Below are 25,106 nucleotides of genomic sequence, written 5' to 3'. Positions count from 1 at the left end.
TCATATATTGTTTCAGCTACAATAGGGATCAGTGACTTCAATTACCATCGCTGTACCGAAGGCGTATACGGAGTCCAAGGCGTTCGGCGCCCGCTTAGCGTAAATATCGCTGTGGGCCCGACGCCGGGCCGGGGCGAACACGAGGAGCACGTGGCAGAACCCCGCTGCGCTAAACACGCGCCGCGGACGGAGCGTGGGCGTCTGTGCGGCATCTCACGCAGACGAGCAGCTTCCGCGAGACTTTGGCCCCTGCTCAACAGGCGGCGCCACTATCGACAGCCGCGGCCGGCCAGCGGCGAAACAGCTGTTATCTCGCTACATCCGTTTTAACTCCGAGCGGGGTGCGCGCAGCGGGCGGTGTTTTTTCGCTACGGCGTGCTCCACAGGCGCAGCGCTAGGCCGGCGACGCGCGCGCGCGTTGAGTGATTGCAAGCAAGCGACCGTCGCTCTCGCGTTTCTCGCCCCCGGAGTCGGAGACGCTGTGCACGGCCGCCACGGCGCCGTGGTTCCGGCCGTAGCCCGCGATGGCTCACCAGAATGGCCCCACCACCAACGGGGTTCGGATACGTCGCACCCTGAGCCTGGCTAACGCACTGCAGATCCAGGAATACGAAGCCAAAGAGCGCCGCCTCGCCCCCGACTCGCCGTGAGTCCCCCTGTCACTTGGACCGCATGACGCGTAAAGCATGCTGTTTTCACCATCGAATCTTGCGCATCTGTATCGTGTTTGCTGTGCCGTCGTTGATGTCGAGTCTGGGGATGCAGAACTGGCTTTCTTACTGACGTGTTAAGTCAATCGTCTTTAGAAACGAGACGAAGACAATTGACTAAGCATGCCCAGTTTATTGTTGCAGCAAGTACTGATCGTAGTCCGCGCGAGTCGCGCGAGCCCATAAAACTGACGCAAGCGATATATTTTGCATATTTTAAGACAGCACTAGTTTTACCTCTTCTCCTTTCCCTGCCCAATGCGATTACGCAGTCGCAGCTTCTGTTACGAAGGGTTGCATGTGGGTACCTGAATTTGTATGGTGTACTTTTTCGTCCTTTTTCGAAGAAAGCAACTAATATTGCTTACACTTCGCTTCAGTCCGTTGTCGCCGCGCTATTTTTTTTTTTTTTTTTTTTTTGCTGTACAGTTGGACTCGTAGTAACTAAATCGGTCAGACTTGATGTTTCTTGATGACTTCACGAGCGAGAGACAAAAAAAAAAGTTTGCTGCTTAAGGCCATACTGGCAGCAAGCGAACTTGTGCTATTAATAAAGTGGTCGACTGTAGCCCAGAAGATCTGTAAATTGTTGAAAAGTATTGAAATTAGGGCTCAATGTTACTGAGGACTGAGTGCTTAGGCAACCGGATCACTGCTTGTAAGACGACAATGTCTCTGAAAGTCTGCCCACAAGGAAAACGACAGTCGCATCGTTTAGGGTGAGAAGCAGTTGCCAGGAATCTATTGGAACTCTTTCCGAACTCTCTTCGTTTTCTCTCGCGCTTGCTATAACACGTCTTCCCTTACCACCGGGACGGGACGTCAGTGCAATTTTACCGGGACGCCATTTTGGTGCAATTTTGTGGCTTTCGAGATTGTTTTTGCTTTTCTACGATCACAGCGGCTACGCTTCGATGCGGGCATCAAAGGTGCTGCCCCGCCAAGTGGTAACCCGAATCTTTTTCGCTGCAGCGTGGGCCAGTATTGTTCCCTGAACTCAGCGGAGCCGAAACAATTGCTGGAAACCTTCCACGTTTATTCATTTGAGTTTTCGGATTATTCTACTCTTTTTAGTAGTGTCTTTTCATTTTTACTTATCTCTGAAGGGCGTCTTTCTTTGAGTTACTTAAGGCAAGTTTTCATTCCACACGACACTGCAGCTTATATTAATTAGCATCGTTTATTGTCGAGATGACGTGATGCGAAGTTGCGTAATTAAGTAATCTTCAGCTTTTATTAGGGCCATAGTGCCTCTATCTCGTCTTTACATGTCTTGAAATACTTACAAATCGCCGCATTGGGACAAAGAAGGCGAAATTATTTTTGCGTACTCTTCCCGGAGTAATCAACTGAGTTACCCTTTTATCAGAGGTAGCAAGCTCATTTCTGGTTACCGGTCACGTATACTCGCCTACCCGAAGATTAGAAACTCACACGGAAGGCGCACATAATGCGACGTAGTTTCCCTGAGAGTGAACTTTCTTCGGCCATCGAAAAGCAGTGAATGACATCCCAAAGTTGGACTCGGCGCCGGGAAAGGTACTTTGCGAATATCTGATAGTGCGACTACTAACTCTTCTTTTTTTAACTTCATTTTCAAGAACAAAGAAAATGTATACAAATATATTTGTACCGATAGCCTAATGTGGCTAGTGGCCGGTCCAATACAATAAAATATGCACAGGTCAGCTAAGAGGGGGGAAAAAACGCGTGCAAGAAGAAACGTACTTACATATATATTCGTATATACATATACACTCCATAACACATACACACACATATTTTTAAAACAGAATTAATATCAACTCAAACCATATCTCCCAACATACACGCGAGTTCGCAAGTCTTGGACAGACAGAAAAAAATGACTCGCATGCTAGCTCCGTACCGCGGTAACTCGAGCCGGTTGGGCCAAGGTGAGCTGAAATTCTCGACCCATTTGAATGGAACGATGGCGAGGGGCGACCCGCCGTGGTGGATTAGTGGCTATGGTGTTGGGCTGCTGAGCACGAGGTCGCGGGATCGAATCCCGTCCGCGGTGGCCGCATTTCGATGAGCGCGAAATGCGAAGACACCCGTGTCCTACGCATTGCGGGTACGTTAAGGATCCCCAGGTGGTCAAAATTAATCCGGAGTCCCCCACTACGGCGTACCTCATAATCACGGTGTGTTTTTGGCACGTAAAACGCCCGAGAAATAAGAAATAGATTAAAAAAAGATTGCGAGGGGCGCGTGCGAAGCGGATTTTGCGAGAGCGTATCCTTCTGGGTGTTTAGCTTGTGAGAGTATGTGCAGGTTGCTCACCTGCGCCCAAAAAAAGGCAAGCTTATCTTACAGTGGCCGCAATCCGAACCCTTTCTTTAGTATACCACGTGTCAGAGGAGTTAGCATTATATCGCTAACTTGCGTAGCAGAGACGAGACGATCACGCGCTTCCGTCACACGTCTGCCCTTGCCTTAAGAGACAATCGCCCCGGGACATACAAGATTGACAGCTGTCTACTATCATAAATGTGTCCTAGGACGCTGGTGCCGACCGACATCAACACATATCGGCACCTCTGCGCCATCAACACGTATCGGCGTTTCTGCGCAGACAAAAATTGAACGTGCCATGCAAGCCCATCTCCCCCTTTTTTATGTGTATATATATATATATTTTTTTTCATTGTATTTACGAGTACTTTTTTTATATTTCTTCACTTACATGTATTTACTATTTCTTTCGCCATTAACTTTTGATACTTTTTCAGTGTTTTATTGTCGGTGTCTTACTTCGATTTTTTTTTTCTTTTTAATAAACAGTGAAATAGAGTAACCGGAAAGCGTGTGGCTTCCAACCTTTCGTCTTGCAGCGCAAGTTAAACCTGCCTACACGATGACTTGAAACAGACGTAGAGCATGGGCGACGAACACTGACGCGCGATAGTTCATTCGCGAAAATACACAAGACAGTGCTTGCTTAGAGGCTGCCGAAAGGGGATCCTCATCTTTCGGGAACAGTACCTCTTTGTAAGTAACTAAGCTCCATATGAGTGAGAGCTAACAGTCTGGCTTACTGGAGATTGCAAAATTAAAAGCGGTAATTTCTCTCGCGTGTTGGTGACTTGGCTTATAAATTGTGTCAGTTTCAGTAATTTCTGATGACACAAAGTGTTTTTCTTAATATATATATATATATATATATATATATATATATAATAAAGATTTGGTTAGCTCCGTTGTACTGCATGTTGATTGAAACTCTGCTACTGGAACAAAAAATACAAAGCAAGAAGGACGCATCTTTGTGCCACGTGTTTTGTGCGTCCATTGTTCTGCTGCCTAGTTGTTCTTATGGCGAGTTTCAATAAATGTTCTTTTATTGCGATAGCAATTATATGGACACTCAAAAGCAGATTTCTGCCGTCGCCGTCGCCGTGAGGTTCCGTATGACGTCAATGGAGATGAAATCGTCGCCGCGCGCCGCCGAACGCTGTATGTGCGAGTGAAAGGGCGCGAGGGGCGCGCGCTTTCACGGGGAGTGAACGCACGGCGGAGAACAAACGCGCGTTCTGCGCCGTGCGGGAGTCCCTTAAGGGCTGCAAAAGTAGGCGTCTCTTTCCTCCTTTACAATCACCATATATGTAGAGCAAACGCGCCTTCTTCCGACGCGCGAGAGGCCGTGGGGGAGGGAAGGGAGGCGACGTTTAGCTGCGGCACCAAGTGCCTATTTATATCAGAGGCTCCGGCAACAGTAACCAACGCCGCACGCATTTTGAGCGAACGCGGGCAAAACGCCGACGGCGTCGACAACAGTTCTGCGTGTTGCCGGTGTTGCTGCATGTCCAAGTTTATACAGCTGATAAAGCTAATATCATTACTCCGTATAGCTCTCTGCAAATTTGCTATCGCAATTGATGCTTCGCCTTTCAGGTGAAACTGCGACAACTTTTTATATTCACTTTTCTCGTAGAAGCTAACTTGATGTGCATTGAAGAGATAACTTACATCAGCATAGGGTGGTTGCGGGAACCAACCAAAGTAAGAAATAGTCGTATACGGCAATATGTCGGCAGGCGACGATGTCCGCGTGGCGTTGGGTATGTTGATCACACATGGCCGAACTCACGGTAGCGGATTGCCGCCGATTGAAAGTTCGATGACACCCACCAACGGGGGGGGGGGGGGGGGGGGGGGGGGGGGTGCGTGCTTGTCTGACTTGCCGAATGCATGGCGTCTTCGATATCTTACGAAAGCGTCGACCCTTTTATCTGAGGCACATTGCTGGCCCTCTTGAAAACAGCCTTTCTTTTTTCGTGGACTGGTGATGAAATCAGTGTACTGTTTTATCGTGCGTGCTGATTCTATTGTGCGCAACGACTGGAACGATGCCGTCAGCACATATCGGTGAGCGGAACTCCCTCGTTAAACTTGTATTTTGCAGGTTTCGCCGAGTAGCGAGTACTGTACGCTTGGTTCGTCGACATCCTTCAAGGGCTCCTTCCAAAGCGAGCCACGTTTTTTTCTTCTTCTTTCTGGGGTTTTATGTGCCAAAACCAGTTCTGATTATGAGACACCCCGTAGTGGGGGGCTCCGGATTAATTTTGACCACCTACCATCTTAGTGGAAGTATAATAAACCCTTCATTCTGATTTTTTTTTCAGCTTTTATGGCTTTCCGTCTATTGTTTTATATGACAGATTATCGCATTTAACCGCCATTAGCCAACGCCCCTTCAAGCTCCGCTTCTCTACGGCCATATAACGTACCATTTTGGAGCAGAAATAACCTAAGCTGAGCATTCCCCACATCTAGCTCGACTTAGACTCACTAACGATGTAAATTATTATAGACTGGCTAATTCCTCATTTGGTATTGCCAATAGGTCATACTTGCCGTCATCAGAGGTTCGGCAAGGGTAGAAAGGGGAGCGAAGGAGCACCTCGAGTCGCCGAGTATAGAAAGTCCTTTTGACGTCAGATTTCAGTAACGTCTCCTCAGTGCTGGTTAATTGCGCGTAGTTGAACAAAAAAAAATGAAGTGCGCTGAAAGAAGAAATGGAAAAGAAGCTAAAAACAGTTGTGGACATTTGCTGCACACACACAAAAAAAGACGAATGCGCGACAATGCCGTCGAAATCCGTGACATGCAAACGCTATGAATGGTCTAGTTCGAGCCCTGAATTCAAGAAAGAAAGGTTTGCCCTTCGTTTTCTCTCCAACCAATCACTTTCCACAGTAAAAGTGCAGGTGCAGCGTTTTGAAAGCGCAAACTGCCAGTCGAAGCGGACTTCCTCTTTAGACAAGTCCTGTTAATATGCATGAGATGCATGAGTTCGCGACGGCATGCAGGGCCTCAAGCATTGGAAATTCTGGATTGCTTTTTAGACACTTCGTGACGTCACAGGAGGCGCATTAGCAATACAACATATACGTAACAAGGCGTTGAGGGTGAGAAGGGCGGCACCATCCAACCCTTACGCCCGTTCCCCACATAGCCGTTGAGTGAGACGCTCGCCCGCGGCCTCCACCTCGTCAGTACGCCCCACAGGGACGTTTTGCGGTCGGCGGCGGTGCGTGCGCTGATAATGCATAACAGTGCCGTTGCTACCCGAACGAATGCGGCAAGTTTATCAGCGTCCGCCGGCAGGGGGGTGAATGTCGGTGGCCCATCTCCGAGCTTCAGTGAAGCCACCTCAGAAGATTAGATTTCGGCTGCGAGACGGTCGCTATTTCTGCTTTGCCAGCCGTGTGTTCCGTGGCTTTCCTCGACAACTTGGAAAAACACAGCCCCTACCTCTGTCCCGCCCTGTTGCACCGGTTGTTTGTTCCCGAAAGGCGTTCCCACGAGTGTTGCCGCAGTAGACGTAAACAGCGAAAGGTGCGATGCGGCAATTGGTGATTGCGTGTCAAGAGCAGCTTCTTAAAGCTCCTCCTTGTCAGCAGACGTCTGCTCCAGAGTTATTCCCGTTGTTATCAGGCCATGTGTATTACAGTGTTCGGGAAAAGTTTCGCCTCTTGTTCAAGCACTTCGTTTTCCCGGGAATATTGTTCACTTGCATTTTTGCCAAGCAAGCCAGAAAAAAAAAAAGAAAAAGTTGACAATGAAGCAAAGCTGCCTATACATTGGGTGATGCGGCGTGGTTGCTATTTGTTTTTAGAGTTTTTTTTTTTTCTTTGTGTGGATAGAGAGAGGGGAGGGGATAGGGGAAATTTCAATGTGGGTGGGGAAACCCCAGGCGGTCGAAGTTAATCCGGAGTCCTCCACTACGGCGTGTCTCATAATCATATCTGGGTTTGGCACGTAAAACCTCACAATTTAATTTTAGGAGTCGAACCCAGGAACCACCGCCTGATGTGGGTAGTCGCATATCGACTAAGATAATCAGGAGGCCAGCAGTTGGCAGCGTGAGGATGGATTAATACGCCGCCAGTATTGCCAACTAAGCATTAGAAACCGCATAAGTCGGGCTTTCAAAACCCACAAATTCAAACTGCAGCGCTCAGGAATATTAGTCGGCATGTAAATTTTATAGTGCTTGTAGAACATATACAGCTAATTAAGAGACATCGGAAAGAAAGCTTAGCTTTCACTTCGCAGAGAAAACAATTAACGATGAATGTTCTAAATAATAAAAAGCGTTATTTTTGTGTGACTACTATGTTAGTGAATTATCTCGCCTTTTGCAAATTTCGCGTTACCGCCACTTGTCTCGTCTTGCGTGGAAATAATGTGATGTGCGGTATTTAGCTGTTCCATTCAAGAGGGCATGGGTAAACCGCTCGTACGCGACACCTGCAGCACCAGCAAATGTCTAAAGACACGAATCGTCCTGCCACTAAAGGAAGAAAAAAAAAAAAAAGAAACGAGACCTAAAGACCGCGACAAAGCCCGTGAGCCCACTAAAACAAAAACAAAAAAAAAAAGTTATGATTGCAAAAGTGCGGCATTGCATCCTCCAGTTTTTCATTTTGTTCGTGTCAATCTGTACGTTCACGAATATTTTACATAACTTTCATCACTCACAGCGCCCTTAGCCCACATAGAAGTGAACTGGAGTTGAAGGAAGCAAGTGTTTCTATCGTCTCCTCCTGAAACCTGCTTGCTTGACGCGGCTCACGTACAGTGAGTGAGTCACACGCATTCACTTTGCACAAAGCGATGTTCGCCGTTTACGGGAGTCCCGGTTTCCGAACGTCGTTGCAACCGAAGAGCGCGGAGTCCGATGACATGACTCGCCCGCGGCTGCTTCGTGCCGGACGATTTCATTGCGAGTTTTCCCTCAAGGAACGCGCGCTTCGCGAGGCGCGTGCGTCGCGTGCCGCGCATGGCGCTCACTGTAATGGTCGTGATGTAACTTCAGAATGAAACGCGAGCACATATTTTCTCACTTGAACGAGCTTCGAGGCACCTAAAGAAGCTGTTTGCTCAAGGTAAAGTGAATTCAAGTGAAGCGTACATATATACACTACACTTTAAACACGGTCTAAAGGTGCCGATTTTCACATTTTTGTAGCTAATTGCCACTCATTATCGCAAATAACTGCAAGATACGCGATTGCCCGTTTTTTTTTTAGACTATTAGGTTTTAGGTTAGCTTTGTTAGTCTGAAAGTCAACGAATCGAAGTTATTAAAGCTTGCGGTGGCAATATACCCCATACTTCAGTGCCAGGCGCTAGGTTATATGCACGCGGTAAGATTACAACTTGCCGCTGTTACAGTGTTCACCGCTGTAAGTTTTACCCCGTTAGATGTGAACACTACGCCCCACATCACTTTGGTCCTCATAATTAGCGCCATAATTAGCTCTACTTACAGGAAATTACCATTACTTGGGGCAGAGATTGCGGGAAGTAGTTCTGCTTGGGCGCCCTGCACCAGGTTTGCTGTTGGCTCGGGGATGTTCTAATCATTCATCTGGATTGCCCCTTCTGGTGACGTTCGATCACGATATTTTTATTGTGAACCGCCGCTGTTTTTCAGTGGCTATGGTGTTCTACCGCAAAACACGAGGTCGCCGCGAGTTCCGTACGGACAGCGATTTCCTATGTGTAGGGGGAATGCAAAAGGGCTCTATAGTGCCGCGCTTTGTGGGTAAGCTTAAGAACTCCAGGTGGTAAAAACCCGGAGTCCTCCTCTGCAGCGTTAAACCCTATCAACCAATATATCATTGTACTTCTCTCGGTGTAGCGACGTGGATGCGTAACCAGCAACTGAATCTACTCTGGACATGGCCTTCCGTGATGTCAATTACAGCAGTTGCACATATGGGGAGAAAAAAACACGTCGCAGTTTCGCTCGAAAGGCGAGGCATCGATTGCGATAGCAAATTAGTAGACAGCTATACGAAGTGAGGATATTAGTTTTATCGGCCATATAAACTTAAACATTCGCTTACTGACGGCGACGGCTACGTTGGCGACGGCAGAAATGCGCTTGGAGTGTCCATATAATTGATATCACAATAATAAACGTGAAACTGTGCACTCGTCATGTGGGTGAAGGTAAAGTACACACTACGCAACATACACTACACATCTTCATCTGAATTCATCGCTTTGCCTTCAAGCTGGAGACTAAGATCTTGTGAGAAAGGCCATGCACTGCCCGCTCGTGTTCCCAGAGACTGTGTTGGCACGTGTTTCGTAGGCTGGAAATTGCCCGCTCCGCGTCAGTTGCCGCTTCGTTCGCTTTTGTGCGTCACCCGCCGGGCGACGTCCCGGTGCCCTGGAGGCGCGGTTCAGTGCCTCTGCCACAATCTGATACAACTGTGTATATATATAGCGGGTGTCGCAGTCATAAGTTCTGCACAGAAAGGAAGCGCGTTGCACTGGCGTGGTGTAGGGCGGAAATCATATCTCGCCAATTAAATGTCAAACTTTGCGAAGTCTTTTTTTTTTTCCTATTTCTTTAACGCCGGAGCGAGAGGACGCGAGCCTTCGTAGTGCGAACAAGTGTGCGAGGCGTTCTGTTTGTGGGAAAGCTGCTGTTTTCGGTCGCTGAAGTCAGTGACCGTGTCGCGTGATTATTTCATACTGTTTGTGCCTGTTTTTCGTGTGTGCGAGTGTGACAAACGTGTGGCGAAAATACCGGTCTCATCTGCCTCGCTTGCGGCCGCGCCGCTGCTTGTTTTGGTAGAAGATAGGCATCGAATAATTATCAGTTACACGAACTTAACCAGTTTTCCATTCAAGGGGAACAATACCTTGTCGTGAGGTGACGTGCCGCGAGAGATTGCGCTTGAGTATACAAGCAACAACAAAGAGGACGCGGTGGGTGGCGGCGATTTGCCGTTGGTGAGCAACGCCATCTTCAGCGGCGGCAGAAGCGACGGTGGAGAAGGTTCGAGTACAAGGAATGGGCGCGACTGGCTTCGGGATCACTGCCATTGCAGATACTCGACCTGCCGCCTCGGGAACGGACGAGCGAGCGGTTCCCTGTGAAGCCGCCAAGGACTTGCGACACACCTACCCCCACTCGATACCGGCGGCTTTCGGAGCAGACTATCCTAGCTATGATGCCAGCCAATACGGCCTTCACACCGAAAGGCGGCAAACGCACTACTGAACAAGTTTAAATCGCGCGAGAAGACGACGACAACGATACACGTACACACAGGACAGCCATTGGGCCTGTGTGCATACGTGTACGTTTGTGCGCGTGTTTTCGTGCTGTTTAACCTTGCAGTATGTCACACCAATAACTTTCCCAAACGGAGGTACATTTGTCCAAGTGGTTTACTCAAACGAATCAAGCCACCCAAGTGCACGTTGCTGCAGGGGCATGCTCAAACGACTCACCGTTTCTTTCGTGCTTTGTTTCGGCGCTCTTTCCTTTTATCTTCGTCTTCCCCCTCCCCCGCGGTGTAGGATAGCGAGCCACTTGTTTCTCTTCCAATTGAGCTCACTGCAGTTGCCATCTCGTTTATCTCGCTCTCTCGTGCTCCATTCGGTTGCTGCACTCGTTGGTTTCACTGACCACCCTTATTTATGTTAAGCTTATTACTTTGTCATCGGATACAATCAAAACAGGCGCATGCAGCGCAAGTTCTATACGCGAATCACGTCACGAATGGTTGCCCCCGTACCTATGTAACCAGGTAAACGTGGTGAACTGTAGTTTGAAATTATGGGCACCAGCTGCCGATGTTGTGGATCATCAGACGTGTACCACTTAATTTACGCCTGTTTTCATTTGTTCGCAACCCCGGGTGGAGATTTATGTAGAGTTCGACGTTTTGATTTGAAAAGAAAAGCGTACGCTTAGCTCCCTTTTTTATTTTCAGAATTCGGTTTTAACCGAAAACGGTCATATATTAAAGCAAATTTAAAGAGAGCTAAGACGCACCCGCCATGGTGGCGTAGTGGTTTTGGGCGTTGCGCTGCTAAGCCCGAGGGCGCGAGATCAGATTCCAGCCACGGCGGCCGCGTTTCAATGGAGGCGAAATGCCCGTGTCCCGTGAATCCCACGTGGTTGGAATTAGTCCGGAGTTCGCCACTACGGTGTGCCGCATATCGTGGTTTTGGCGCGTAATATCCCAGAATTTAGGACGCTGATTCGGTGGGCATATAAAAAAAAATACGCCGAATAGTGGGAATATAAAAACCCGAGCAACTTATCGAATGAACATGTTTCAACGCCTGTCAAGTGTGTCAAACGTAAAATGATGAATTACGAAACACGCTGTCATTCACGCGGATGTGACTACTTGTTTGGCATTGCGGTGAAACTCACGTCAGTCGTACATGTGTCGTGCTGTAAAGGTACTTACAATAACATCAAATGCGTGAAGCTTAGAACGCTGGTAGTTCTGTAAGTTTCGATGCCACTAAACTTACCCGTTTGACATCGCGGAATTGCTCTCGCGACCAGATCGGAAAATCTACAAAAGGCCTGCTCTCAGCGCTGCGAGGGGCAGGCAACGCAGCAATTGCCTATGCGCACACAAATTGCGGTGGAAAATATCGGGAACACTACCGCGCGAGTGCATTGCTTTGTTTAACCAAAAGACGACGAACGTGTCAGCTACTCCTCGGTATATTTGTGTATGCTCCTTTTACTTGTGATGACGGGAATGTTTGTCGTATAGGTTGTCGCGTCGCGTTATGTTCGAGCAAAGTGCGCTTGCACAGGTGGATGTATACATTTGTTATGTTGTACTCCCCTTTTTAATAGCGCTTGTATTGTCTTATCATCACGTGCCCGTTTTTTTTCTTTTCGTTTTCTTTTTGCGCTGCGCTTTTCTTGCATTGATTTCTTTTTGCGTCGCATCATTCTAGTTGATTATTCACCAGCCTGACCTACTTCCACTTTTTTTTTTTTTTTTGTCAGCACGTTGGAGCAGGAAAGCAGTGTTCGCCTTCTATACAAGCGCCAGCATTTCCTTGCAGACATAATAATAATAATAATAATAATAATAATAATAATAATAATAATAATAATAATAATAATAATAATAATAATAATAGCTTCTGCAATCCCTCCGTAAACTGCCGACTTTCATGTGGCAGACCGAATAGTCGCTAAACCCGCTAAAGTAGCTGTTGCAGTCAGTAGCTATGGCGTTCTGGGCGGCGATTTCGTAGCGATGACTTCCGCTTGATTATATGCCACTCTTATCATCCACCGTTCATGGCCGGCTGATCGCTTTGATAACGCGGGCGGGGCGTCGCTCTGACCACCGACAAAGCGCGAAAAATGCGAAAAGAAATATCGTCGGAGAAGGAATCTCTTCAAAATCGCGGCCCTGCCATGGTATAGGGTTCGATTTCTGTCCGGAGCGGCCAGAAATTTCCGATGGGGGCGAAATGAAACGCTCGTGTGCTGGAGTTCACGTTAAAGAACCTTACGTGGTCAAAATTTATCTGGAGCCACCCTCCACTACGTACGGTATCTCTCATATATCCCCAGTAGTGCTCTGGGACGCTTCGCTCAATCAAGCAATCGCGTCAATCGTAGCTGATATCTCTGGTGCATAGGCTATCGCTGTGTGCAATGCGCTCGTACTCAAAAGCCGGCCTTGCGGAAACCAGTCAATCTTGTGGTACGATTTTAGGAACAAGTTTTACAATCTATATAGGGCTAAAAGACACAGAAAACGACGCGTTACACGCAAAACACTTTTGTGTTGCGTCATTTTCTTTGCGACCCGCACTCATTTCTGTTACTCGTCGAACAGCAACGCCGGCTAATTTTCTCTCTCTCAGCGCGGTGCACGTGTGTGTACTTGCTTCGAGAAGTCATGGGCTCAGAAATACTCGTGAATGCTTCGGGTATTGTTCACGCGTAATGGCATCGGTCTTGCAGTATGGTCCTGCGTGTATTGCTTATATGTATGCGCCTTATGCTCGTCGTTATACTGCGGTGTTGTAGACCCGAAATTTTATTTCGAGGTGTTCTGCAGCCCGTCCACTTACGTTCGATACATACATGTGGCAGACTGATAATTTCGAGTGTAGAATAGACCACGAGGCCTCCCACTCTCCTTCTTATGCGCCATTGGTATAGTGTAAACGCGCATTCGTATACAGGTACCATTCTCGTAGCCCGAAACTGCGCAACGGAATCACACTAGACGCCGGATCGCGAGACCAATGAAGGAGGCTGCGTCACGCGCATCCAGCCGTCGAGCCGACTGCACTCTCTTCGGTGTACTCGCCACGAGTTTCTCCCATTAGTACGCACAGACATGACAGCCGCCCGCCCGGAGAGTACATTAAAGCGCTGGGATTTCCTCGTCTCGTCGATAGACCTACGGCGCCCGTCGGTCATCAGCATATCTCATAAACGGCCACTTATTGGTAAGCTGAGCGCTGCACAGCGGCTTAGCCTGTACAGCGCGTTTGCATGTCCTTTTTCGAGTAGGCGCTGCTCAGACATGTGTGACTTGTCTTCGACAGCTTTCGGCGCGACGTTCTTGCGGAGAAACGATGTGTCTTTCGCACCCAAAAGGGGCTCTTCCTAAGCCACGCTGCTCTCCAGCGTTCACTGCGTGCGACAACGCTACAGCGAGGCCGAGATGCAGATAGGTGCCATCTAGGTATAGGTAGGGTTAAACGGGCGTCCCACTGAAGAGATTGTGCGCTTCCGGCTAACTCCTATAGCTCCTGTAGGGAAATTGCAGAAGATAGCGTCAACATTTCCCTTCTTCATAAAGAACCACTTCTCTCTATAGGGAAAATAAGAATTTGCTTAAAGAAATAAGTGAAATAGCAGAAAGGACACTTTAGCACGCGCAAGCATTAAAAGAGAACTTTTAACTGGCGAGATTGGACAAGAAGGCACCGCAATTAGTGTACGACGAAGACGGCCAAACATATTCGTGCATAAAGCGAATGAAACGAAGGAGGCACATGAGTAACGAAGGCTAAGCAACGCGCTTTGTTCTAAAAAAAAAATCAACCCTTCGAATTCCGCGAAGGCTGTGTCACATAAGGATTTCCAGTTAGACAATACTAGGCTAGCTGTGTCATCAACGAGTGAGCAACACGCGAATATGACACAGTCGACGTGGTGGTGCATTATTTTTTTAATATGGTATTTAGAAGATGTCGCCTTTAATTGGCGCCGGCTACTCCTTTTTACATGGAGATATGAAAGAAAAAAAAAAGTTAGCGCTTCGAACGCATTCACTAAGGTGAACACGCTCAGCTAACGTTTATAGAAAGTATCTATAAAGTTGCGCTGAGCATCACAGGGATTTTTTAATACAGCATTTTCAGATTGAGCTAACGATGTACAGCAGGATCGAGAAAGTGGGAGGGAAAAAAAAACTTGTTAAAAATGTGAACCGGGGGTACAAAAGGGATGAGTTGAAGATAACTTATCTTCCATCACGCGCAGCACAAAGCAAGTTTATTTGCACTCCTAAAGTGCCAGTACGAAGAACTTCCACTTTCGTTTGAACGAAAACGATGCAAAACAAAGACAACTTTAGGAAGATTTCTGCTACCCTTGTATTTTGTCTAATGTCGATACTTTATCACTGAGCGCACCGACTCGCACTTGGTGACCTCGTAGATATAATAGTCGATTCTGTTTTTTGTTATCCACCCCGCATTATCAGGAGGGCGGTTTGCAGCTAATCGCGATGAAATCAAGCAACAAGATCACATTGAAATGAAAATAAAGCTTGTATGGGGGGCGTTAGGACAAAAAATCAGAGGTGACACATATGCGCCAGATGCGGGCTTGCTTGAATAATGCGCGGTGATTTTATTGCGTGAGGTTGAAAATTGGAGTATTAAGTATTGGGTTTCTTTCTCTAGGACAGATATTGAAGGGCTTTGAGTCAGTCGTTATACAAATAAGATCCCGCCATTCGCGAAATCATCTTGGGGTAATATGCTTTTAACATATAGCTTTCATGCCTCCGGTGGATGTCTGCACGTGCGCATTTTCATGCAACAACCGTACTGGTGCACTCACGACACACCTTGCAAGGTTTCCATCCCCCCCCCCTCCCTTTTTTTTTCTTATTTCTTTGACATCTGACGTGCTGGTACTAGTGCTACGACAGCGGCGAGGTTCAAGTTATCGGGGTGAACATAATACGTGGTTTACATGCCTGTATATGTGGCTGCAGTTCCTTAAAAGCACTGTCTCTCAAACCAAGCAGCAGCACCAAAATATCGCGTTCTTTCCTTCGCTGTGCATCGGCTCTCTAGATAGAATTGTCGACATCGGTAACTGACCTTCATGTGTCGATTCCAGAAAAGTGTTTTCGATAGAAGCTTGCAAAGTTGCGATATCATTCATCAACCGTCACAACTGACATGTTACCACGCGATCCGTACAAAGGTTATCCTCCTTATTTACTCTGTAGACCCGCTGCACATTGCCTTGCTTTTAAATTCCGTCAACAATTAGATTCTCTCTGCTGACGCAGGGAGTGAAGTACTCATTCCAGGTCACCAGATATCAATGCAGAGTATACAGGTGCACAAATGAAACACAAAGAAGAGCGTAGCGACACGGATGGCAATGCGAGGAACAGAAATATTTAAATATTTGCTAGCATGCACACCGTTGAACCGCTGGGCGAATGACAATGCCGACTGCACAGAAAAAAAAAAAAAAACTGTGGTATTTTACCCAGTTCTCGGAGGTCCCTTCACAGTCGCGGAGGCGTTGCATACAGACAGGCGTAAAGGCAGGCGTACATACAGGCAGGCGTACAGACAGGCGTATACACAGGCTTATAGACAGGCGAACAGATGCTGGCGCGGCCCGGGTCACGATGCGCCTGCCGTCACGATGTCATCGCTGTAACTATAATAGGTCGTGCGAGCGCAGTCAGCTGTCGTTTGTTTTTCTGTAATTGAACTTGGGGCATCGCCACCGAGTATGCGCCCTATACCACATGGACACCTATAGTATTTGAGAGGAAAGAATGTGGGCGGCGGTGACCCATATACGGTGCAAGGTAATGGTGGTTTGGCATAGTTCTAGTGGGAGCGATAGGGAATCCGATCTCTTTCTTGTCATTTTATTCCACTTAGCACTGGCCAAAAAGGCGAATGTCATGTAAGTACATTTAAAAGCTACTGAGTTACCACGCGTTTCTGTTCGGGAATCGGAAAATCAAGTTTTCGGACTTGCACATTTTTTCAGAATACAGCCGTCTGTGTTTGTGAACCGCAAGGAAACATTACAATATATTGACGATGTGCGTGGACACATCGCTCTCAGACCGCGCAGCAAGTCTTGCCATTAGTCATTCGATGTCGGGCAGTCCGTAAGAAGTGTTCATCTCCGACGGCTTGCAAGTGCAGCAAATTGGCAATGATGCGTTTCGAGCCTTGTTAAACCGTTTTGGTGTCTACTGGAACAGATCCACTAAAACCAGTGATACTGAACACCAAGCTATAACGTACTTTTTAAAGAGATCCGTTATATATTTCTGGACTGGTAAACATTGTATTACACAGGCTGCAGGCTACTCTACTACTGCGCAGTATAGGGTCGGTATCACTGCGCATTTAAGTACTCTTACAGATGACGCAGCGTTGTTGGCGTCTGATGATTTGTCTAACAAAAAATGGGATGTACAATTTCAGGTGCTCATTTTAAAGAAGTTTTCATGCTTCTTATAATTCACTATACATCAATTTCTCAACTCGTGGCAACACTGGCCTCGAGCAGCGAGGCGTTCTCGGCCTGGGGCTTTTTTCTCCGGGCAACTTATCGATTCAGTCGGACTTACGTAGAGTAGTTTAACTGTGATATCAGGTGGAAATAAAGCAAGCTCTTGCTTCCGGTTTTACCGTTTTCAACTTCTGAATAAACACGAAAGTGCAAGACACAAACGAATGCAAACATGCTTGTTGAGTCCAGTTTTAGTTCAGTGTGTAAAAACTACAGAATGAGGCTGTACGATATTTTGGTTGCTATATTTCGATGTTTATGCTTTGTGACGTTTTCTCTCCACTCTTTCTTTAACGTAAAACTCGAAAATTGCATCTATAAGAACAGTACGTGGTGGTCATGTACGTACGCCTTTATGGGAAAATTATTGATGTAGTGTTTGGTAGACATTCTTACTCGTCCTCGCCATAAACGTCTACGTCGAATGCCTCGCGTGCTGCTTCCTTATAGCAGCGGGAACGCGAGGTTTAGGTTAGCGTGTGGTGGTGTTCCTTCCTGTTTCAAGCTTTGTATAAACGATCGGCCGTGGATATTATCCGCATGGGCACTGTCAGCGCCAGGATGGCGAATGAAAACAATCTTCAAAACCTGTGCCTGGGCAACCTGGGCAAGACCTTCACTGTCGGACCTTCTCATGTTTTAATTTTTAAAGTCGAACCTTTCAAAGGAGTGTACTGTTAAATTTCACAACCTGCCTTCTTCGTCGCAGCACAACAGGCTCATTGAAAACTCCATATTTAACAACACGCAGATCCAACGCAATTTTGGAATCTAAACAACGTGAAGCTTAATTGTTTGATTTCGCGAAGTAGCAGCAGTATAGCAGAGAACACGCGCACAGCCTCGTCGCCTGTAGCCGTTGGCTGTCATGATGACGAAGGCGATGTGATGCTTGTCAACGGAAGAATTTTGATGAGAGGTGTGCGCACAGAGAAGTACGGCTCGCATCTATACACGCCAGGTCTTCTCTACAGATCGGGTCACAGTGGCGCATACCCAGTTGCACAAACGGCCCAATTTGTAGTCTTAGCACTCCGATTCAAGTTAATGTTCCTCGCGAGTCCTACGTATGGAAGTTTGTTCTGGCTCCACATATAGCCTGTCGAACGCAGCGCTCGTGTTGGTGTAGGCATGATCACATCTCTCCTAATGGTATTCCTATAACCAATCGCCGATGGCACTTACCGAACTAAAAACGACGCTGAAGTCACCCATGGTGAAAATTGAAATCGATAATTTCATTGGCACACACACCCTATAGCCGGCGTCCCGTTCAAGCTTCCGCGATGTTCACGGAGTCCTCAATTTCGTTCGTGAGGTTGGCTCGATACGTGTTAGATGTTTTGACTGCTAGCGCATGGCGCTTACGTTCGGCCGTCCAGTAACAACACGGACGTTACGGTACTGACCATGAGGAACACTCGGATTCGTCATTGGTCTGTAATGATGACTAGAGCTGAAGGGTTAGGTTATGGGGTGAGGGCGGGAAATTGTTTTTTCCTCGTCTTTAGACGGAAAATAACTTCAGAGGTGGGGTGTAAGCGTTCAGTCGTGTGAGACGAGTCCACGTTAAGACACGCGTCCTGATCAACCTACGGGATGACGCTTCTGATCGTTCGTGTTGCTTTTGGCATATAAGCTGAAGACCAGAAAGAGCGCGGTGCATGGCAAGCCATCCGCAGTTATATTGCATAAAATACATCCTCGCGTTAACTTCAACTCATCGTGAACGGCGCATTCTAGAAACCTGAGATTGAAGACGAAAGGATATTTTATTATATATCCTATGCACAAGCCCATTTGCCGGCTTTCTTCTCGGGAAGCGCATTTTGAGCCCACAAAATCGTTAGTTTCCTTCTATATTGCCGAATTTCTACACCACTACTCTTGTGCGGAAATATTTTTTACTCTTGTATATGAAGTACACGCCATATTATGATTGCCAAGCGCTTTTTCGTTTTCTCACTCGTTTAGTTGCGGAATACGCCTTCTCTCAGTGCCAGGTTGAATGAATTATAGATAAAAATGATATTCTGGGGCATTAAACGTGCCAAACCCACGATCTTATTATGAGGCGCGCCGTATAGTCGAGGACTTAGGACTAATTTTGACCACCTGGGGTTCTTTAACGTGCACCTGAATCTAACTACACGAGCGTCTTTTGCATTTGGCCCTCATCAAAATGCGGTCGCAGCGGCCGGGAATCGATCCCGCGACCTCGTGTTTAGCAGCGCAAAATCAATTATAGTAGCGGAAGTGTGTCAGCGCGTTCAAAAAAGAAAGATTCAATCCGCAGCGAAAGAATCAATATTTTCAACTACGCTTAGATTAAAATAAATTAAGAATTATTCTTACTTGAATCATATTTCAGCTGCTGTAAACAAGAAGGCTGTCTCTTTTCAATGCAGACAAATTAGGAGCACGAACGGTTTCATTGCATCGCATGGCAATGAGGCGCTTTCAACCCCGAAATGCTTGAGTTGGGGTTGCGAGTGAATATAAAAGTCTAAGGTGGCAGAAGACTATATGGCGTAATAAGATTACGGAATTTGCAAGCATAGGTTGCATTCATGAGACGCAGGACAGATGTAACTGGAGATAATGTGGTGCAGAAGATGATTCCAATAAAGTGGGTGCCCGATTGCTAAGCAAATACCTTTGAAGCAATGGCCTTTGAAGCGCACGGGCCTTCTTATGCCCTGTGTCATTTCTGCATCATCATCATCATCAGCAGCAGCAGCAGCAGCAGCCGATTTAGGTCCACTGCAGGACAAAGGCCTAATCTCTCCCAGCGACCTCCAATCACCCCTGTCTTGCGCCAGCTGACCCAATGTTATGCCTACAAATTTCATTTCATCGCACCATCTCAGGCGTCCTCGACTGCGCATCTCTTGGCATCCATTCTGTAACCGAAATTGGCAAGTAAAACGCCAATTTTGGGGCGTAAAACAGCACAATTAATTTTTTAGCATTACCTCTGTATTTTGCATTTTAATCTTTAACCCTACTCCTACACTTTGTCGGCTACAGTTCTCAATCATTTGTTGCAAGTCCTCTACGGCGTTGCTACGAGGACATTGTCATCTGCAAACCGCAGGTTGCCGAGATATTCGCCGTTGGTCCTCATTCCTAATGCTTCTCAGTCTAATAGCTTGAATATTTCTAAGCGTGCATTGAAGAACATTGGAGAGATTGTATTTCTTTGCCTGACCTCTTTCTTAATCGGTATTCTCTCAATTTTTTTTGTGTGTGTGAGGGGGGGGGGGGGGGGGGGGATTAAGAAAGCTGTGGAGTCTTTATAGAAGTTTGTTAAGATATTTCCGTGTGTATCCTGTACTCCTTGCAAAGTGGTAACGTGGAGTAGAGGTATAGAACTTTGGGTTTCTATGCTCAAGGTCCCAAGTTCGAACCCTCGTCCAGGCCACATCTTCAGGCTCACAGTGGCGCATGAAACTAGCGCAGAAAATTGTGGAGGACCAGTGGGACTCTACTAGTCTTCATGCAACCAAATTAGAAAGGCTCATTGAGTCTTCATGTCTGAGTCCACAAGACACTCCCTCACCAGAACAGGAATTGACCTCCATGGTGCAGTATTCGGCCTCTGCCTCCCTCGTGACTCTTGCAATTATTTCGACGTGAAGAAAGCCACATCAAAATGTCGCCACGCTTACTGCGCGTTTGAGAAAGCTGCCTACTGCTTTTTGAGAGACCGCCTATGCGACCTGCTTTCTTCGTGAAAAGTGAATGCTGGATTCTTATCTCGTTGATTCTGTGTACGCGAGATACGACGTCCGATTAAAGTAGCGTACTTTATCTTAGTTGGCTCATCGCGTGGGGCAACGGCCAGCCTTGTCCTTTTGGACGCAGCACCGGAAAGCGGAGGGCGATGAAACGATAAGGCTGCGCGATGGCTCATAGCTATAGGACTTTACTCATAGCAGCCTTCGCGCGCGAGATGCATGACATTTCTGCTCGATACGCGGGTCCATGGTCTAGACAAGGTTTACACGCCTGCTGATTATCGGCCATCGTCTGCTGACAGGCAGGGCTGATGGCGTAATAGATGTTCCACGTGCGTGAGATGCTTGCTCACACTAACAGGAAAGGATGCCCGAGTGTAACCGCGTTATGTTCAGTTGTTTTTTTCTAATTGTTCCATATCGTTACGCCTCTGAAATGATGTGAGTGACAGAATAATCGTTTTTCTTACTTTAAGAATCACATGCTTTACCATGGGCGGCAGATGGACTTGCGTTACATACGGCCAAGCTAGAGTGCCAATCAATGACGATTAAATACCGCCAAGTACACAACGTCGAATATGAAAGGGAAAATTGTCGCCCACCCGGCTGTAGCAGGAAGCTAAAAGGAAGCTCATGCGGGTTTCTCAGAAAGCCTCGCAGTTGAAGAAAATTCGATCGTGCTGGTCCGGGAATTGAAGCCAGCAGTAACGCTTTTTTCGGGGCGTTCGTTCTACCATCTGAGCTAACCAGGAGGCTAGGAAATCGCAGCCCTAGCGCTAAATAATCGACTCCTCGAAGTATAGGGACACTGCATATGGCGAAACGTTCTTTCTGAGAAACCCGTACGGGTTGCCCTTGTATAGCTTCGTGCTACAGTCGGGTGGAGGCCATTTTTTTCCTTTCATGAACATTCCTCCACCTTGAAGGCTTCCGCAGAACTGATTTGCGGCAACGTCAAATATACACGTCCGCTGATGGTTGGTGAAAACTTAGCCAGCGCACGTGGGCATTGCATCAGATGTGTCTGACATCAGGCATAAAAGCAATATAAGAAACACATTTTGACATTTAACGTGCGAAGCAAAACAGTGCCTTTTACACGTTCGTTCGCATATCGAGGATACCCAGAACATTGTTTTGCAGCTTATTTAAAAATCACGAAGCACAGTGCCAGTCAGTAAAATAAATTTTGTGTTATCTATACGCATGGCTTCGACAAAAAGAGGTAAATGTTATTTTTATGTAATCTTTAAGCTGTACAATGATATTTAGTTATGATCGTGCATTGGCTTCACCTGAAAAGGAAAGGGACATGGTTTGGTATATTGTAACGATTCTATTTCAATGCTATTCGTTTTCGCACTTCATCAGTGGTCCGAGCGGCACTCTACCCACTAGGGGCGTAGCCAGGGAAAAGGGGGGGGGGGGGGGTGCTGATGAAGCTTCAGCCCCCCCCCCCCCCCCCCCGAAATTTTTCGTGCTAGCATGCACCGCCGACCAAAACAACCACCGGCGCCGGCAATCATTCTGTATTTTGTCTAGAATGTCTTTTTCACGCTCGAAAAGACATTTCGGCACAAACATTGCGAATCCGGGCTGGATTTTGTGGCAACGCCCTTGCACCTGGATTCACATAACGTAAGGAGACCCATCCGAGCACCAACTTTCAAGGGCTTTTCGATAGCGAGCGGGCGCGTTGCGGCATCTCGCAGCGGCCGCGGAATCTTCGGAGCGCATGGGTATAAAGTTGTCAAACTTTTGACGCGACTAGTGCACTGATATTTCCAAAGGCGTGCTTTAGATTTTCAATTCTGGAACTTTATGGTTTTAATGTTCTTATAAACTTGGGCCAACATGCGCGCACTGGAGCCCTCGTGTCCAAGCCGTTGCAGAAATGTAAGCACGTGTTCGCAATCTTCCACACACACGAAAATACTAAATATCACCGTGACTGTCAGCTGGCAGCTGATAATTTTCTCCTAACATTTTCAGGAAGCGCACCCATTGTGATCGATCAGCTGGACCAGGGCAGGCAAAGTAAAATAAGAGAAAACAGAAGTAAGTTAACGGCCTATTATTGAGGCAGTTCTTTTTTGCGGGCGACAAGGTCTGGCTCTCCGTGGCCATTGGGGACAGTGGTCCTATAGATTTAAACAAAGCCCACGTTGAAATTACTGGTATTTTCAGAGCGCTTCTTCGCATGCGAGCTGAATGTGGAGATACATATCTTGAGAACCATTTGGAAAGTTGCCCCAGTAATGCCTCGTATTTAAGCCAACATGTACAAAACCAAATTATAGAAATTTGTGGTGAAATTATCAAAGAAAGCCTAGATTCAAAAGTAAATGCTGCAGGCTGCTTCGCTATATTTGCTGACGAAACGGTCCCTCGACAATTTCTATAAGGAGGAGGCCGCGCTGCAACGTGAGCCCCCCCTCCGAACGAAATTTCAGGCTACGCCACTGCTACCCGCGTTGTCACTGGGAAAGTGGATAAGAAAGGAATAGAATCGAGCGAAAGTAATCGCTACACGATAGCTGCCCTGTTTTCTCCGTGTTAGAGCTATAGCATATACTCTGGCCATTCCATGTAGACTCTAGCAATCTCAAATGACGTAGCTCGTTTTGTCAGCTATTTCAAGTATTGCAAGCGATGTCAATTTCGGACGGCATGACGCACCGACTGTACATTGAAAAGAGGCATGGACGCTGTAGAAATCGTGTTCGCGTTCAGTCGGAACAGCGACGGGTCTTTAGATGATGATGTTCATTGAAGCTTACGTGTCCGCATTTGCTGCGTTGACAGAAGCTGTTGCCGGAGGTGTTTTGAGCGTTTTGGCTTTCTAGCATCGAGTGAGTCTTTCACCTCTCCAAGGGCTCTCAGATAACAAAGCTCTGCGTAGTTTCAAAGCCCCTGTGAGTCGTCACTGCAGTGATGCGGAGTTGTTCAAGGTTCTCTGATGTCTTTACCCATCCATATAAATATTGCATAAATGTCTGCTTCGCAGCAATCGGAATATTCCGCCGCCGCCTTGGCATACGAAAATCCCCTGTAGGTCGCTAGCAGCTATTCCAACTGCATAACCTATAATAAGGACTGTTTCCGAGAGGATATTGTGAGCGCAATGCATTACGTTACATTGAAGGACCTCTGGGACGCGTGTGAGCGCATCCGTACACTTCTGTCAGATATGTCTATTTCTATATAAGGCGTCGCTGTATTTGATGACGTCGCCCCATCAGTCATGTACTCGTTTCTCAGTTTCCTTATAATGAAATTATCTTCGGTACCGCCTTTTGACTTAATTATTACGCCAGCCTCGTTCCTGGGCCCTTGCCATTCGAGTCAATCGTCACTACGGCACTTCTCGTTACTTTGCCAGACCGTTCGTCTTATACTTGAGCTTTCGCTGAAATTTCTGCCACTTTGACCGTTCCTCGGGCTAAGCCGTTCCAAGCACTCATCGCCATCCTTTTATCTCTGGCACGTTTTTGTGGTTATGTGGTAAATATTGACTGCAATCTACCCTTCTAATGTAGCGCTGGGGTGCTTGAACAGCAGGTGGCCGGTTCTGTTCTGGAGGCGTATACCGACGACGGTGGAATGCAATTCGAAAACTCCCATGTAATCAGACTTACATGCACCAGGACGGGCTGCATCTGGTCGAAATAATTGTTTATGTGCTCTCCGCTGCAGTGTCTTCAAAGCCGCTACTACGTGAACCCACACCAGTTACTCGTGCAAGAATAGTTAAGATGCTAACACCCGACAGGAATGACTTACTTTTTATTCTGTCACGTTGTCCACAATATTCAGATACGCACGAGTGGTTCCACCATGACGGATCCGCATTCTGACGGCTTTGACACTTCAACATTGCGGTCGAGCATACACTTTGTACAAAAGTCGTTTTTCCGCTTAACTCGGCTCCTACGCGGCATGTTTCCCCGCGCTGTGAAGCTCCAGCGTGCACAGAATTTTCAGTGATCTTCTGCCTTGAAAGCGTCGCGCACTGCTGCTCGGAGCCCTTCATTTATGTCTTGCTCGAGCTGGCCGCCAGAAACACGCATATACTCTCAATTACTTGGCGAGTGCCCAATCACTGCCACGCGTCGTACACTGAGCAGCACACCGGCGCCTGCGTGCACAATGCGCACTGTATAGCGGAAGCCGCAATATTTTGTTGCTGTATAATTCCGCTAACTCGTCGCATCATTCCTTTGATATACGAGCTGCTTTGCTGCCATTTCGGTTAAACTTAGATGTTCTGGTCGGTTAGATCGTAGTGCTGTAACCAGGTCACTTGTAAGCGGAAGCATGGGCACTCGCTCCAGATGAACGTATGTATGTGGAAAGCGGGTGCTTGCGGCTGTAAATGGAGCTTTACGAGAGCCAATTAGCGACCCAGGCTGACACGGTTCGGGAAAACCTCATTGAAATTCGGCTGGTATATGCTAGCTGTGCGAGACATTTTTTTTTTTTTTTTAGCTTCGGATCTCATGCTGAGAGATCATTACCGAAGGC

General features: G+C 47.1%; 1 protein-coding gene across 1 annotated transcript in view; it reads left to right on the top strand.

The window, feature by feature from the left end:
* The first annotated feature begins 336 nt into the window (after nucleotides 1-336).
* LOC119436275 (diacylglycerol O-acyltransferase 1-like) overlaps nucleotides 337-25,106 on the top strand; it is a 215,378-nt gene continuing 190,608 nt past the window's right edge. The window contains exon 1 of the mRNA XM_037703076.2: nucleotides 337-646. Within this exon, the coding sequence (XP_037559004.1) occupies nucleotides 525-646 (122 nt within the window). The 5' untranslated portion in view covers nucleotides 337-524. The remainder of the gene's footprint in view (nucleotides 647-25,106) is intronic.

This window comes from Dermacentor silvarum, chromosome 1, assembly GCF_013339745.2.
Source record: "Dermacentor silvarum isolate Dsil-2018 chromosome 1, BIME_Dsil_1.4, whole genome shotgun sequence".
NCBI classification, from domain to species: domain Eukaryota; kingdom Metazoa; phylum Arthropoda; class Arachnida; order Ixodida; family Ixodidae; genus Dermacentor; species Dermacentor silvarum.
The sequence above is the reverse complement of the archived record's forward strand: the minus strand, read 5'-3'. Positions and strand labels throughout refer to the sequence as shown.